This window comes from Taudactylus pleione, unplaced genomic scaffold, assembly GCF_031769625.1.
Source record: "Taudactylus pleione unplaced genomic scaffold, aTauple2 ptg000609l, whole genome shotgun sequence".
NCBI lineage: Eukaryota > Metazoa > Chordata > Amphibia > Anura > Myobatrachidae > Taudactylus > Taudactylus pleione.
This window is the reverse complement of record NW_028285011.1, coordinates 1,720,395-1,739,237: the sequence shown is the minus strand read 5'-3', so window position 1 is coordinate 1,739,237 and position 18,843 is coordinate 1,720,395. Positions and strand designations below refer to the sequence as shown.

Here is an 18,843-nt window from a genome sequence, read left to right as displayed (position 1 = left end):
AGCATTCAAAACTGCTTTGCCGGCAGTGAGCATCTTTAGCCTTCAGACGCCTCCAGCGGCATTAGCCCAAAGGTGCAGCAGCGATGCATGCAGCACAAAACTCTGAATCAGGCCCAAAGGGTCGAATTCAATTAGAGGTGAAAAGCCACGATTGGTGATAAGCGCCATTTTTTCGCCTCATTCGCGTGTTTTGAGGCAAAGTTTTTGCCTGCTTACTCAATGCGCGCACCCACTTTTAACCCTATTCATTTGTAAAATAGGCAAAAATGCATTTGCAGTATGAGAATGCAGCGAATAGCGGAACTGGCGAAAAGGTCATTTTTTGATAGGAAATCAGGGCCTGATCCAGACCCGGTAGCAACCGGGTCGATGGTGGCCCAGAGCGCATGCGCACGACGGAGCCGGCTCTGTCGTGTGCATTCGCGAGACCCGGATAGCGACGGGCAATCCGTCGCTCCGGCTGTCGCACCAAAGGGGGCGTGCTGTCGATGTTGACTGCCCAGAAGAAGGCATTACCATGAGAATGACTACCGTTGAAGGCATTCCCATGAGAATGACTACCGTTTGGGGTCGGCCCCACTGTCAGTGGGAGAGCTTTCGGCTCTGTTTGAGCCGAAAGCTCTCTGGGGCTTGCGGCCATGAGACCCTACCACAAGGGTCTCGTCACAAGCCCAATAGTCACGATGGTCTTGACCATCGTGACCATCATCCTGGCTGCTCACATTAGCTGTGGGTGGCAACCCACAGCAATGCGAGCGGCCAGGAGGCCGCTACATTAAAAAAAAAAAAGACGCCCTGATTCAGAGCGAGCGCTCTGTCAGAGCAACCGGCTCTGAATCAGGGCCTCAGGGTCTCATTCAGACCCACTCGCGAGCACAGGACGCTCGCAACCGGGTCGATGTTACCCAAATGTGCATGCGCACGATGGAGGGAGCTCCATCGTGCGCATGCGCGAGACCCAGACAGCGACAGCCAACCTGTCGCTCCGGGTCTCGCACCAAAGGGGGCGTGCTGTTGATGTTGATTGACAGCACGCCCCCTGATAGAGCCAAAATCACTCCAGGGCTTGCGGCAGCGAGACCCTACCGCAGGGTCTCCGTCGCAAGCCCAATTGTCACGATGGTCTTGACCCTCGCGACCATCATCATGGACTCTCGCTTAAGCTGTGGGTGGTAACCCACAGCTATGCAAGCGTCCATAAGGCTGCTCCAAGTTGAGGTAGGAGGGCCCTGATTCAGAGCGAGCGCCCAAAAAAGACAAACTCACCCGGGAAATCAATATAAAAGTGTATTATTAGCCATAATAAAAGTAATTAGGGATCTTATTTTGAGTTAAAGGGCTGTTATATGCTTATTTGCATAAGTGTTGAAAAATTATATTAAGCAATGTCTTTTATGAAAAATAATTGTTGTAGTTAATTTGGGGGTACATGTAAATGGATACTAGTACAGTATATTTTGGAGTTTGTAAAGTGCAGAATAAAAATATGATAAAAATTAGGGGTGTGCACCGGCCACTTTTCGTGTTTTGGTTTTGGATCTGGATCTTTCTTCGTGTTTTGGATCTGGATTGGTTTTGCCAAAACCACCCTTCCATGTTTTGGGTTCTGGGTTTTGTGTTTTGGATCTGTATTTTTTTGAAAAAAAGCATAAAAACAGCTAAAATCACAGAATTTGTGGGTTTTTATGCTCCTATTCAATTATTAACCTCAATAACCTTCATTTCCACTCATTTCCAGTCTATTCTGAACACCTCACACCTCACAATATTGTTTTTATGGCCAAAAGGTTGCACCGAGGTAGCTGGATGACTATGCTAAGCGACACGAGTGGGCGGCACAAACACATGGCCCATCTAGGAGTGACACTGCAGTGGCAGACAGGATGGCAGTTTGAAAAACTAGGCCCCAAACAGTACATACTGCAAAGAAAAAAAAGAGGTGCAAGATGGAATTTTCCTTGGGCCCACCCACCCTTATGGTTGTATAAATAGGACATGCACACTTTAACAAACCAATCATTTCAGAGCCAGAGTCTGCCACATGACTGTGGCTGAAATGATTGGTTCGTTTGGGCCCCTACAAAACAAGCTGGCAATTAATGTGTCCCCTGCACAAACTGGCTCTACGGAGGCAAGATGTCGTCCTCATCCTCCTCATCCACCAATTCCTTGGATAAAACAGGAAAAAGGGATTTAGGTGTCCCTGGACTGCTTACAGTCTTACCCAAAGTTTCTGAACTTGACAGTAACTTTTTATGAATGCGCTGCAGGTGACGTATAAGGGAGGATGTTCCTAGGTGGTTAATGTCCCTACCCCTACTTATTTCACCTTTACATATGGTACATATGGCAAGACAGTTGTTGTCCCGATTTGGATAGAAATATTGCCAGACCAAAGAGGTGGAATGTTTGTGATGGGCTTTTTCATCCCACGGACAACAACTGTCGCCCCCGGAGCCTGATTTAAACAAACCACATCACCATCAGAATCCTCATCGCCAACTTCCTCATCAGCGCCAGCTACACCAGTATCCTCATCCTGTTGTACTTCAACAGTGACATCTTCAATTTGCATATCAGCAAGTGGACTGTGGGTGCTCCTTTCAGCACTTGCAGGGGGCATGCAAATGGTGGAAAGAGCCACCTCTTCCTGTCCAGTGCTGGGAAGGTCAGGCATCGCAACCGCCACCACACTTGGACTCTCCTTGGGGATTTGTGATATCTTCTTAGAACGCACAGTTCTTTGCTGTGCTTTTGCCAGCTTAACTCGTTTGAATTTTTTAGTGGGAGGAGGGCTTCCATCGTCATGTGAAGCTGAACCACTAGTCATGAACATACTAGTCATACTACTATGACACACACTAGTCATAGGGAAAGACCTTAGCCGTTCCTTGCCACTCCGTGTCATAAATGGCATATTGGCAAGTTTACGTTTCTCTTCAGATGATTTAAATGTTTTTTTTAAGGTCATTTTCCTGAACTTTGTCATTTGGGATTGTATGTGGCCTCTACTATGACATTGAGCATCGGCCTTGGCAGATGACGTTGATGGCATGTTATCGTCTATGTCATGACTAGTGGCAGCAGCTTCAGCACTAGGAGGAAGTGGTTCTTGATCTTTCCCTATTTTATTTTTATCGGAGAAAGTTTGGTCCTCCATTTATGTTATATTGATTTGATATATATGTGCGGCTAAGGCGCACACAAACACAGAAAATATTTTTTTATTTTTGCTGGAGAGTAGTGCACTTTGTGCATTACACCACCCTTTAAGAAATGAGCCAGCCAGCTCTTTACTTATGGGACACAGGCGCACGCTTGGCGCTGCTCCTTTGTTGATGCACGTGCGGCTACTGCGCACACAATTCACAAACACAGAAAATATTTTTTTATTTTGTTTGGAGTGTACTTTGGGGGTTACAGCACCCTTTAACAGACAAGCCAGCTGGCCCTTTACTTATGGGACACAGGCGCACGCTTGGCACTACTTTGTTGATGCACGTGCGGCTACTGCGCTCACAATTCACAAACACAGAAAATATTTTTTTATTTTGTTTGGAGTGTACTTTGGGGGTTACAGCACCCTTTAATGGACAAGCTGGCGCTTTACATATGGGACACAGGCGCACTCTTGGCACTACTTTGTTGATGCACTTGCGGCTACTGCGCACACAATTCACAAACACAGAAAATATTTTTAGATTTTGTTTGGAGTGTACTTTTGGGGTTACAGCACCCTTTAACAGTCAATCCAGCCGGCCCTTTACTTATGACACAGGCGCATGCTTGGCACTACTTTGTTGATGCACGTGCGGCTACTGCGCACACAATTCACAAACACAGAAAATATTTTTTTATTTTGTTTGGGGTGTACTTTGGGGGTTACAGCACCTTTTTTTTTCGGTCAAGCCAGCCGGCCCTTTACTTATGACACAGGCGCACGCTTGGCACTACTTTGTTGATGCACGTGTGGCTACTGCGCACACAATTCACAAACACAGAAAATATTTTTTTATTTTGTTTGGAGTGTACTTTGGGGGTTACAGCACCCTTTAATGGACAAGCCAGCCGGCCCTTTACTTATGGGACACAGGCGCACGCTTGGCGCTGCTCCTTTGTTGATGCACATGCAGCCACAGTGCACACAATTCACAAACACAGAAAATATATATTTTTTTTGTTTGGAGTGTACTTTGGAGGTTACAGCACCCTTTAACGGACAAGCCAGCCAGCCCTTTACTAATGGGACACAGGCGCACGCTTGGCGCTGCTCCTTTGTTGATGCACGTGCAGCCACAGTGCACACAATTCACAAACACAGAAAAAATATTTATTTATTTTTTGCACTTGGGGGGAGCACCCCTGATGGACAGAGCACCCCCTGGACAACACTACAGCACCCCTTTAGGACTGGGACACTGCACAGGACTTTGGAGTGGACACAGCCCCTATGGACAACTGACTGCACAACACAGTCCAGCCAGCCCCTATGGACTTTGAAGGAGTGGACACAGCCCCTATGGACAACAGCAGCACAGTGCAGCACAGCACAACACTACACTGCACTACACTACACTACACTACACAGCCCAGCCAGCCCTAACTCCCACCCTCCCTCTTCACTGTCCACAGCCGAGTGAGAAAATGGCGCCGACGCAGGTACCTTATATAGGATCCAAAACCCGCGAGACCCGGAAGGCGGGATGATGACGTTTTGCCTCGATTTCAGATCCGAGTCAGGCGGGAAAAGTCGAGCCTGACTCGGATCGGCCTCGGATCGGGGGGGCTCGGGGGGGTTCGGATTTCAGAAATCCGAACCCGCTTACCCCTAATAAAAATACACCTGCTGCAGCCTCCTGCAATCCTAAAAACACCTGTCCCATCCATACAGCACCCTAAAATACCTATCCCAGTAATTTAGCCCAATTTTCAAACACGTTTTGGAGTTTCACCCCAATAATGACATGGCTTTTTTAGGGGGTATTTAGAAATGTTTATTTTTTTTGTCTAATTAGTCATTAGGGGGAGTGCCCAAAGGGTTCTGAACCAAGTCCCCACTTTTTTTACTCAAAAATAGGGATTTTGTACTTCTTTTCTCCTGCTTTTTGAGAAACTTTTTCACCGGTTTTGGCCTATGGAGTTGACTAGGCGAAAATGTCTTGGAATTGAATAGGGCGATACTTCGGAAACAGGTAAAAACCGCGCTTCTGCAAAAACTTTTTGCTGATCGCGCCTTTTCGCCTCTAATTGAATACGGGCCATAGTCACAAACTACACCTGTTGCATAAAATAATAAAATCCCCTATGTTTGAATTAAATAGAAGAACTCTTTGACAGTTCACTGAAATTAAATGAACATTATAAACTAGCCCTGGCTATAAAGAACAGTCACTGGATGTGTTCTTATTTATTCAGTATTCACCTGCTGCAGAATAAAATTTGCTGTGATATCAACTGTGAATGCAATGGAAAGGGTACGCAGTGGGTGAAGCTTGCTATGGTAGTGTAACACAGTATTAAAGACACCCACAAGAATGACCTGGGCAATTAAGGGTACATCAGCTATGTACAGTAGAATCGGTATGAAATGCCGATGGAGCAGAACTAGCCATTGTGATCGGGAATAAGACCGCAGTGTGTACGCACCACCCATGGCAGAGTGATAGACAGGAAGTGCCAATTGTGGCTGGTGATGGGGGGGTTGTTGGTCAAATGCACGCTTGCCAGTGCGTTGGGACAGCGTTACAGGGGCGTGCATAAATTTAGCCACTGCAATACCATACACAGCCCGAAGCCTCATAGTGTGCGCTGAAGTAAGCAATACTTGAGTGAGGTCTGACCTACCTTAACTGTGCGTATGCAATGTTACTCAATGTTACCGATTGTTTCGCTATGTTGCCAAAGTATACGGATGTGAGTAAAAGAAGTTGAAATCCTTATGTTAAGCTGTGATCGCAATGCAACTGCAAACATTTACTTATCTCCGCTGATATTAGCAACTGCGTTGCAAGCGTTTAAGCAGAATAGCGATCCTTGCTGAATCAGGCCCGCAGTTTGCTATGATAGAGAACTTTATTCTATGGCATTAGACTATACTGATATGGTAGCACTAGCTTTTCTTGCTCTGATGAAAAGGAAATAGTTTATATTTTAGCACACCAGTAATATTTTGCCACTGAGTCTATTCATTACCACAGTAGCCATAAACTTTAACTTAAGACATATTTGACTGTTTAATAATAAAAATATCTATATCTGAATCTAACACAGTTAAACTATTATGTATTCAGTACCTAATTTGCATTATTTGTAAATAATGTATTATTATAATTCCACTTTTTTCTGTTATTATAGATTAAAGATGAACACTTCCTGATTTAAAGATGTTTTTTTTCAAAATATGACACTTGCTCCATTTCAAACTCTAAAGTAATACTCCCAACAAACATTTAATCAGGTCCCATATTTTGGTGGTAAGGTGACCCAACTATATTGCTTGCACTTCTGTGGTCCCTGGCAGACTTGCAGCATACTTAAATTTGTATGGGCTCTGATTTGGTGGATTCCATCCATCCAAACCTTGAACCACTCTGTTGAATAGCACCAATCAGCATGCTAGCAGACATTTACTAGGTATGACAGAAGACTATAATACTTATTTTGCACCAACACACTGCATTGGCAGAGTTAGTGGCAAAGAAGCAGGAAGAGGATCCTTCTCCAATGGCATTTAAAACACATTCAAAGTGCCAAATGAGAATCTTGTGCCTGTCTTTCATATGCCGGTCACGTCCATGCAGTGTATGGTCACTGGCATCCATCTGGTCCTAAAAGTGTTACCTGAGCCAGTGTGATTACCAATGTCCCACTGTTGAAATATGTACAAGATCACCATAATACAGTACCTTTTGTACTAATGCATTTGGGCCACTTACACAATTACATTGTTTCTTTGTTCATCTAAAATTATGCTTTTGGAAGCCTCATACAGTGTATGTCTTAATGAAATAGTAAGGAATATTGAGGCTCCTCTTATTTCATTGTGATTTTTACATAGGTGAGTGGTACATTACCTGCATCTATGGTGCAAGCCATAAAGCTAAGAAGTTAGTATGGTTTATGTTATAGTTTATCTCCCACTAAATATTGGCACTCTACTTTTTTTGTTTTCCTGACAGCAACAAATCCTCAGATAACTTGTTATTGAAATAACCCAACATTTAGCTAGCATGATGGTGCAGTCTGGCATACACAACATGATCACTGTCACTACATACAAAGCAATGTGAGGCCAAGGGGCATATTCAATAGGCTGCGAGAATAGCAAAAAATCTGCACCTGCGAGGTTTTTCCTGCAGGTGCGTGTTTTTTGCTATTCTATTAGGTGTGTGTTTTTTTGAAAACACGCGCCGGGAGGTTTTTATTCTCGCACCTCCTGAACAAGCGTGATTTTTCCTAAAATTGATGATTATAGGTAAAATCACTGAGACTTGCTCTGACACCCCCACGGCAACCCCCCCTGAGGACTAATTAAGCAATTGGAAGTATCCAATTAGCTTAATTAGTCCTTAATTACTTACCTTCAGCAGCACTGTCTTCTTCATCCTGCGTCGGGAGCCGGCTCTTCTGCAGCAGGGGTGAGTATGTGAGTGTGTGGTGTTTGCAAGTGTGTATGAGTGTGTGTGTGTGTGTGTGTGCATGAGTGTGTGTGTTTGCGTCCCGGTGTCAGTGTCCCCCCCCCAGTATCACTGTGGCCCCCCCGGTATTGGGCGCTGGGAGAACTACATCTCCCAGCAGCCCTTGCCGCACCCACCAGCCCCTGGAGCCTCCCAGGGGCCCCCGGGACTCCCAGCAGCCCCCTCTCCAGAAAAAAGAGAGAGGGGATGCCACCGGGAGCTGTGGAGACCCGGGCAGGTAAGTGATTTTTTTTTAATTTACGCGGCACGTGGTTTTCAGTGATGAAAACCCAGCGTCTACCGTTTTTTTAACTGAATCCCGCGGGTATCTGAAGCGTGCATACCTGTGGGATTCTTAAATTGGCTGCCAGGGATGAGAGGTTTTAGCCTCGCTAAACCTCGCGCCCAATTGAATATACCGCCAAGTGTCTAATATCACTGACTGTATGACTAGCATTAGTACAGCATTAATGTAATTTTTGTGCACAATTCAAATAAATACAAACATGCTTTTGTAATGCATTTTAGAATACTAATTTGTTAGCTCAGGAAGGTGGGATTTTAATTATTGTGTCTGTACGGTGGTCACTGTGTTGGTTGTTGTATTTTGTGAAATCTTCTGTTTGTGTGCACCAGTGAGAGCATTTCATATTTTATTTTCTCTGATTCTTAGAGTGATGCATGATCTCTTTCTAGGCTCACCATCAATGCTGAATGTCAACTACAGCTGCACAACTTCCCTATGGATGAACACTCCTGCCCACTCATATTCTCAAGCTGTAAGTATCAAGTCTGTGTCAAAGAGTTGTTCCCTTGCTGAGATCCTGTATAACATGAGATATGGATTTAATGAAGTACAATATTTGTGCTATGTTTTGCATTTGGCTTCAATCTTGAAGCACCGTGTCTATATATATTGACATGTACATGTAGGTCACTGCAGTCAGATAGGCTGTTTTCTCCTATTCCTGTTGTGTAAATCTAGTTGTTAAAGGTGTTGTGCACATTTAACATGGAACTGCTGGACAATTCCCTGCTTGATACATTTCTCTTTCATCACAGGGCTTTTGTAGTAGTTATCCCGAGAGTGTGCTGACTACATGATATGACATTTTAATTAATTTCTTTATTTACAATTTATTACTGAATTCTGTGAAAAAGGACTTATTATTACTACATGAAGTATTTTGTGATGGAGGTTGGAAAAATATATTTGAAGTGAGTAAGAAATAGAAATTAAAGGGAGATTTTGTCATTATACTGTAGCAGTACCAGGTTAATTGCATGTGAACTCATTATCAGAGCAAGAACATATTTTATAAATTTAACTAGTTTTAATTCAGTGTTCAGCTATTATGCCATGTTGGAAAACATTGAAGTTTAACAAGCTTGTGCAATTCCATATCTCACCATTTGGGCTCTCCGTACACTACTTTTGTTTAAGTATGTCATTATCAAATTTAAAGTAGCAATTCCAGTAAAAATAAAGTGTTTTTTATGTAACATATATCACTGTAAGCCATAAGAAACAGCTTGGAGTACCCCTCTTACCACTCACACTGTGACATCCTCCTATTCCTTCTCCTTCCCCTGCCTTCAAATGAAATGCTGATAGGCTGAGAGCCTGTATCTGTCTAATTTTCTCTCTAGCAGCCAGACAAATTGTTTTGGTTTTACCTTTTTCACCATGATATCCTCCCATCCTACTCCAACCTCTGCCATTGACATAGGTGATAGCTGTCAGCCTGTGGCAATTTTATTTGCACGTAGATAGGTATTGAAAAAGAGATTAAGAATTTTATGGGGATAGCTAAGATCAAGGATTATTCAATGCATGCTTAACACATAAGGTGCATACACACACAACGATTTTTTGAACGATTATCGGTAAACAATATTGCTTGAAAAAATCATTCACTTTCTGAGTCAAACGATGAACGATTATTGTTCATGCGCATTCACGTTTGTAGTTTGTAGTTTGTAGTTCAGTCAGACTTGTCAACTCAACGATTTTCATTAAGTTAATATGCAAAAATCGTTTGTAGTTCATAAAAATTGTTCATTACATTTAAATGAACATAGTAAGTGAACAACTTTAGTAAACGATTTTAGTTCATTTTTTCAAGGTAGAAAATCGTTTACTAAAATCGTTCATTAACTAAATCGTTGTGTGTGTGTGCACCTTTACTTATCTTGCTAATTAAAGGAAGAAAAACCTTCTATGTGGAATTGCAAAAAGTATGCTGTCCAACTGCAATGATGTAAAAATAAAAACATATTAAACAGTTTAGACATAGTAGAAACTTGAAAAAAGATCAGTGCTGAGGTCTGGAATACTATTAATAAATTTTTATATAGAAACAGATTTTGTTATGAGGAAATTGCAACAAGCACCTCAAAGCTTGCACCAAATGGTGGTTAACAACTGCAGACAATTTGTACCTGTTGTAATCTTACAACCCTTTTACATAGCAGGTAATTGAGTTTATTTAATCAATCAATCAATCAGTCAATCCTAGCACTTATATTTAAACAATTTGAAATGGGTTGTGCCAAATAATCAGGACTTGTTATTATATTAACTATACTAATCAATGCTTGGACACTTCTTTTGAACTTTGTAATAAGGGGCATATACCTATTATCATTTATATATAAACTTTTTTTTAAATAAAAATTGTTAATAATAATAATAAAAAATATATTATATATTTAGCATTATGTAAATATAAAAATCATGCTTGAAATATTGTGAGTAAAGTAATCACAGACCAGCAAATTCATATTAACACATTGCTTTGTCTTACATGGATATAATAAAACAGTTGATACAAGGCCTGACTGTATGCTATTATCAGTGCCATTGCGGCTATGATCCAGTACACAGCTGCTGTGTAAAAATAAGCAAATGTTGCAGATGCCAGGTAATGTATTGAGACGCTCACCTGCGGCTTTGTAAATAGATGCAACTATATACAAAGATAAAGCATCTGTTGTCGATTATTGGTCTTCTGAGTAACCCTATGGTCTTGCGGAATGAGATACTGGAGCCATTTTTCTTGCATACGGGATCACAGACACAGAATGTATCACACCCCTGAAATGGTTAAAACACGCCTACATCCTTTGCCGCTGCTACCCATTACCTTGCCCAAATGCTCCCTGGCTGTCAATCACACTGTGAGTAAAAAGTCACTGTCACTGTGACTGACTGCAGTAATGTAACTTGACATATGTGCAGTTTACTGATAATTGCACCACTAATAATAATTAATTACTCCAGGAGACTAAAATTACTTATGAAACGATTGACTGACAATTAGCAGACATAAGCACACTTCCTTATTTTTGTTTTAGAAATTAATGAATTAAATTTTAAACATGTTCTGATCACACCAATGCTAAATAACCTTTTATTTGACTCGCTAATCTTTGGAATCTTATGGAATTTTTAACGGCTTTTGATCCAAGTGACCATCATCTTTTCACAGCTCTCCACTTTTTACAGGTAAGATTGTCCTGTACTGATTATTTGTTCTTATCTTACTAGCTATGAAGTACATTTTTCACACAAAGGTATAAGTCTACTCCCCCACTCTGTTGAGGTACATCAAGGCTTTGTCTGATAAACCCTTATATTCCCAATGTATACTGTACCTTTCACTTGGTAAAATTATATTCTCTTATAATTTTTATTGCTGATGAAACTGTTACAGAGTTTGATGAAAATTGGGTGTATGGGCATGGTGCGCACTGAAAAGAGTTATATGCACCTTTGATGTGACCACCCCTTATTTGTATGCTTGGCTTGCTGATAGCCATCATTCACACTGCCTACCTTATATAAGATGCACACAATATGACTGGAAAAAGGCATATATTATCTTACATCAACCTCTGCATAGACAGCAGTTTCATCAACTTTGGCTGCATGAAAAAGTGTCTTTACAGCCCAATTATGTCTCTTCAGCGCATAAGTGTAGATGTACCCAAAATATGTACGACTCTACATCACCTGTGCTCCACAAACGGGCATATGTTCTGCACAGCATCAACCCCCATGTGTTTTACATCAGCTACAAGCATAACAATATGGGCAATGAATGTCAGTGTTGCTATTGTATAAGATATAACATTATGGTCAGATTTTAGAGTTTAAGCATCTTGCCCTTGCAGCTCCTTGTGTTTGAAGAGACAGATTGGGGGTGGGCAAAAACAAGTTAAGAGTAATGAAGGACACATTAGTTTTAGCAGCAAATCTATCAAAATCAGTTTAGTCCAGAAGTTCTTATATCCTACAATTGCAATATAGTACAATGTTATATAATATTTTGTTACTTTGTAATTGTTAGTATAGCATTCATCGATACTCCTGGAAACAGCTAACTTCCATTAAAAAGTATTTTTTATTATATTTTGATAGTTCAGTGTACTAATGATTAATATGCACAGAATTCCATTGAAATACATCAAGCAAATAAAGCTTAATATTTATAACCAATAAATACACTGTAACCGGTGAAGGCTCTAATTTGGCAGATTATTTGGTACTGATGAGGGCTCTAGTTTGGCAGTTTACCTGGCACTGGTGAAGGCTATAGTTTGACAGATTCCCTGGCACTGGTGAAAGCTATAGTTTGGCAGATTAACTGGCACTGGTGAAGACTATAGTTTGGCAGATTGCCTGGCACTGATTAACACTATAGTTTGGCAGATTACCTGGCACTTGTGAAGGCTATAGTTTGGCTTCTTACCTTCCAGAAATATATTCCTAGTCAAAATAACTATTTAAAATGTATTCCTGTGGTGATAAACATGACCACCAAAATAATTACATACAGTATCTATATGTGGTTGTTCATTTGCTTTATAATTGAAAATGTGCTTTAAATATATTGTTCCACCTTTAATAGTTTATGCATAATAAGGTAACATTTACTACCCTCAAATGCAAAATAAAATACATATTTTATATATATTATGATGTCCTTTAAAATATTACAATTAAATTATTTAATAATAATAAAACATACTGCAGCTCTCATATGTATAACTCTGCATATCTAAAGTTTAATCTGAATTATAATGAGCATCATGCAAGTTCAAAATAATATTTAGTTAGATAAAACAGTTTTCAGATCATAACACAGTATCAAATGCCAACTGGAGTTACACATTGATCAAAACAAGCTGTGCCTAAATTATTTCCTCATCTATCAAACATATAGCCAGTGGCAGAATCTTGACACAGATGTAGGTTTTAATGCTGTCTAAATTTAAAAGTGTCTGAAAAAAGCTGAACACATACTAAAGGGGAAACACAATGGATCCAAAAAGCAAAAATATAAAAGAAGCTACATGAATTATTGGGAGGTAAAAAGTATTTATACAATTAAACAAAGTATAATTTCACTGTGTAGTTGATATATAAATGTTTAGATTTAAAGCTAGTAAAAACGGCTAAATATGCCATAAACTGGTATAGCTTATATTCTTACATTATTTGCTATCCGATGTGTGCATAAAAGGGTATTTGCACCATGAACAAATACATTTTAACATTCCATAAATCACTGGTTAGTCCACACTTTCAGAATGACTCAGAGTCAGGCAAAATTCTAAATTGACTATATGTATATATATATATATATATATATATATATATTTATATATAAATTGCACTTGCTATGTTTGTTTACTTTAAAGAAAATGCAGATAATTATTACTCTAAATAATATCTACACAAAAAACCTTTCCTCAAATCGTACAAAATAACCCCATTTACTATGCCACAGCATTTGCTACTTAGCCACACCAAAACACTAATCCTGTTCTTATTTACCTATTATTACACTGTAAGCAAACTAAGAAGCATAATAGTTGAGGAACAATAGTAAAGTTGAGTAAAATCATACAATACAGGTTAAACAGACAAACAACGGTCCGGTATGTGTGATCATCATAATGCATCATTCTGCTTAATCTGTGACTTTATACCAATTCCTTTGTGACAAAGAAACCTAATCCTAAATATCTAGTACACTATTTGTGAACTAAAATGCTAAATAGAGGAAAAAATTTAGCACAATGAAAAAAACAGTAGCAAAGTTGAGAAAAAAGTATGCAGTACGAGAATTGTGCCAGGCATTTCACAGCATATGGCACAAAAAAGATAGGTGTATGAAGACACATCTGTAGATTCAAGATCAACACAAAACCTTGTCTAATGCATCTTTCTCTAGGACTGGACACTTCAGCAGTGGCATTCATTGTTACTGAAGGAAAGATTATTTACCCATCAACATGGAAAGAAGTTTTTCCTACAAACATCTGGATAATGCAATTCCTTTCCATGGAAGGAGATATGACATGTAGATTTAAATGTCAATTGGGTCTATCTTGCAAGTGGTAGTATAATACTGCAGCATTAGCTGTGATGGAAAAAAAAAGTTAATTATCAATAATTCACTCTAAAATATGTAATTTGCCCCCCAAAATATTTGCAATTTGTATTTTTTTTATTTGTACTATTGCCACCATTCTCAAAATTAGTGATCCATAGAGAGAAAGTTAGTTTTAACTTCATCATTAATATTCTTGGTAATGTACATTCATGGTAACTAAATACAAATTAATACATTAGGTACAGTACATTGTTGTGTCTGTTCAAGATCTAATTTACTAGTCTACAGACCCAGCTTTTTTTCAGTGGTTTCTGAGCAGCCCCAAACAAAGTCAAATTTTTCTGTAAATAACCTATAACTCGCTATAATAGTTCAAGTTAATGATTTATTTTTGAATTGTAAAAATAAAATACTTTATGTATTTACATTTTCAAGCATTTTAAACTAATCAGTAACTTGCAAGTTTCACATTAGGAGCTGCCTCCAAATTAAACCTCTCTATGATTTCCAAGAGGAACACAACTTGATTACTCACTATTTTACGTGTCATGTATGAGTTTTTTTTTTAATTAAAGCCTGTTTTTTATTGAGCCGTTAACATGAGTCAGCAACTCTATGTGCAGGGATTAGGAAGGTGTGCTATTTGTTAGGTGGAATGATATCAGGGGCTTATTTAGAGTTATAAGTCAGTAATTTTAAGGTGCTCAAAAAAGCTGCTGCCTTCCACTGTTCAGGCAAAGGAGTGTTATCACACTCAAATATACAAAACCATATAAAAGAGAATGCTGACCATGAGCTGGCACTGGTATATAAGGTAAAATATGAATTGATACTCAGACTTAATATAGCATCTGGATAAAACGAAGGTGATAGTATCAGTTCATCAGAGGATCTTCCACCACACATGAAAAAAAGCCACATAGAAAAACCAATTCAAATATGATCCCTATAACATTGTATAGGAACAGGAATTATACTGTAGCTAAATCAATCCTCCTTGATCAACACCAGAAAGCAGGTGGTATGTATGCTCATAAAGGTATCTTTATCCATCACAGTTCTTACCCAGTAAATGTTCAAAGCAAACAGTGGAAGGGCGTACCCTGACTCAGGGCCATAACTAGGGGTGTGTGAGCGGTGCAGCCACATAGAGATCAGGGCTTTGTGGATGGCACAGCCGCTCACCCACAGCTCCAGCATCTGGCTAGCAGGGTGCTTTCCAAGCACCCTGCAGCCAGAATCTCTGCAGAAGTGCCACCTGGAGCATCCTTAAGATGCTTCAGGAGTGCACACCATTGCCCTTACAGCTCCCCGGAGAATCCTAAGGACGCTCCGGGCATTGCTGTAATTCCTGGCGTTTGTGGACCTGTCCCTCCATGTAATGTCACATGGAGGGGGCATGGCCTGCACCAGGCACCGGGACCACTGGTTACGGCTCTGCTAGTACTATACCATACTCTATCCCCTATTCTCTGAATTTTTCCTGAAAATACACACACACACAACTAATACTAATCAAATATTCCCATATAAATATCTGTTTGTGTTACCTGATTGAAGATGGTCTGATGGTCCCACAGGTCAATCTGGATCCTACATAAATCATTTCTTCCAATCATTTTATTTCTACCCATCAACTTCAGTTCACTTCTTTCCCACTACCCTCAATTTATTTCTTCTCCAGCACCTTCGATATATTTCTGCACACAACCACAAAGACACACATGGTCTCATACATGCAGAGGCACACAATACCAGGTCTCACACAAAGGATCACACACTGGGAGTAAAATACTTCCATAGGGTCACATAAACACAGGCCAGCCAGACAGTATTATAGGTAAACAAAACCACAAAAGGACTCAAGGATACCCAACATGCCTTCAGCCAGTGAGACTTTCTCCCCTACCCCCAGCCTAGCCCAAACCTGTTTTTGTTTGATCATTAAGATATATATATATATATATATATATATATATATATATATATATATATAATCCACAATGGTACAGCGGCACTCAGGAGTCTTCACAATAGGGTGAAACAACGTATTTATTTCAACGTTTCGGGATACGGAGACCCTGTCTTCAGGAACACACAGATTCTGTGTGTTTCTACCCAGGGGTCTCCGTATCCCGAAACGTTGAAATAAACACGTTGTTTCACCCTATTGTGAAGACTCCTGAGCGCCGCTGTACCATTGTGGATTGTATAGAGGGGAGTGATCTCCACCTTATTGAGGGCACCTGGAGCAAGGTATTTGCCCGGTCTTGGGCCAAAGGAGTGCCGGGACATTTATGTGCATATATATATATATATATATATATATTTATTAACTCATTGGTGTATAAAGAATGTGAGAAAAAAGGATAATATAGAAGTGTAATGAAAGCAATTTGTTTGTTTATGTGTTCAGTTGTAAAATTGACAGATGCTTGATAGGTTTGCTTCCATCAGCATAGCAACCAGCCCCTCTCTCATCCAATGTCCTCTTTTGGAAGAGACTGGAAAGCAGAAGGTGCCAAGGCATCTGTGTGCTGTACTTTTTTCACCACCTATACCTTAAACCTGAGCATATCCTATAATTATGTACGAAGTATGATTTGGTTCATATGTTGCATTTTGATCATATATGCTGCAACCTCTGCTCTATGTTTATATGTCCATGATTGCAATATGTTTAAAACTGCAACCTCTGCTTGATCTTCAAGTGTTAATGATTGCAATATGTTAAAGATTGGTCATATCCACTAACAAGTATATTAACCTTGATTAGAGGTTTTAACTTACTATTAAAAATACTTTCTTTAGCTACAGTTTTGATAACTGCATGAAATGTTTTGTGCTCATATTGAGGATAATTGAGAGTTGCACGTAAGTCTGTTTTGTGGATGGATCTAAAAATGTTTGCAACTACGGGTGATCCAGAGTCAAACACATATCTGCTGCTTCTCCTAGTGCTGCTGAATGAGTGCAACTGGGTGGCAACTGGATGTTTGTACAGTACATAGTCTCAGTATATTGAAGACTGCAACCTCTGACTTTCATTTAAGTGTCAATGATTGCAATATGTTGAAGATTGGATATATCCACTAAAAAGTTTATCAATCCAGATGGATTGAGGTTTCAAAGATAGGGTATGATTGTATCATTGTGAATGGTTATTTAGGTGGTCTTCTAATATTATGTACAGCGATACTATGGAATTATCACAATAGTGCAATTTATTTATTCTAATCAAAATGTCATTAATAAATACCTGTAAAAAAGATTATTTGAGAAGACTATTATATTGACTTTTGTCTCCAGAGCTACCAGAGATCATCACATATTATGTGCCAAAATAACTTTGATTATTTTGCAACTGTATAAATATTGTACAATTTATTATCAGTGATCAGTGATGATAAACTATTACTATGTTAAGTGTTTTTGGGGGGACTCCCTACTCTTAGAGAGCCCAGTTGCCCTATATTTTAGAGATATTAATAAAAGGTATGTTTTAATATATATCATATTTTCTTACACAATTTCTTGATAAATAATTTATTTATATACAAAAGAGTGCTTCCCAAAAAGGAATTTATTTTTGTTCTTTTTAGCAACTGCTAAAATAATTTTTGAGTAGTTAAAATATGGTCGTCAATACTGTAGTGCAGAGTATGAGTATGAAGGTGACAGATGCAGGTACTGTATATCATAACCAAATTGCCAAAAAATAAAATTGTAAAGTTTAAAATAAATAATTGTTATGAATCATGTGCAAAAAGCAATGACTTGAATACTGGGCCTGATTCAGACCCGCTCGCAAGCGCTATGCGCTCGCAAGCAGGTCAATGGTTGAGCATTGTGCATTCGAAGCGTGCGCAAGCCCCATAACAAGTGAGAGATTAACTCGCTCCGGGGCTCGCTACAAACGGTGTGGCTGTCGATGTTGATCGACTGCTCGCCCCGTTTTGTAGGCGGGGTGGGGGGGGGTGGCTGGACAAACGGAGACTTTCCTGAAGGAACGCCTGCCATTTGTTGGCGGCCCTACTGACATCACCATGTCAGTAGTGAGTTCCGGCTCTATTAGAGCCTGAAGCTCACTGGGGCTTGCGTAAGATGAGACCCTACCACAAGGGTCTCGTCGCAGGCCCAATGGTCGCGATGGTCGCGACCATAGCGACCATCACCTGGCTGCTCGCAAAAGCTGTGGGTGGTCACCCACAGTTTAGCGAGTGGCCAGGAGGCCATTTTTTTTTTTTTAAAAGCGGCCGCCCTGATTCAAAGCGAGCTTTCGCTTTTTGTAAGCGGCTCTTAATCAGGTCCACAGTACACTGTTTCAATCACTAATATGTAGTGATATGGCTCTGCTGGGGAGTTTGTAAGAGGCAACAATAGTACAGAAAAAAAAGAAACAGTGTATATTCCTACACTTCAAATCTTATTCGTTCAGTAGTCTGGTGGATGTTGCAGTAATCTGAAAATCGTCCTGACTGTTTCTATTATTTATGTGTTTGTCCCAGGCAGTGGCGGCTCCAGAGGTGGAGCTGCAACGCAGTTGAAAATTCAGATAGAGGAGCCACACCAACTACAGTGAATCCCAGCTGGTGATGTTTAAAAAGGCACTTGGTGTGACTCCCCTATTTGAATTTTGGACTGTGCCACAGCCCCACCTCTGGAGCTGCCACTGCCTGTTCATAGCTACAGTACTATGGAAACCTTCAAGGTTTAACATCTGATAGGACAGTGTGATTAAAGATCTTCCTGCGATGCATTAT

The 18,843-nt window shown here is 40.0% G+C and overlaps 1 protein-coding gene across 2 annotated transcripts in view; it reads left to right on the top strand.

Annotated features, from left to right (window-relative positions):
* The window catches only part of GABRG3 (gamma-aminobutyric acid type A receptor subunit gamma3), a 696,464-nt gene that overhangs the window by 426,122 nt on the left and 251,499 nt on the right, over nucleotides 1-18,843 (top strand). For both annotated transcript variants that reach the window (XM_088454037.1, XM_088454036.1), the window contains exon 5: nucleotides 8,373-8,455. In XM_088454037.1, the coding sequence (XP_088310163.1) occupies nucleotides 8,373-8,455 (83 nt within the window). The remainder of the gene's footprint in view (nucleotides 1-8,372; nucleotides 8,456-18,843) is intronic.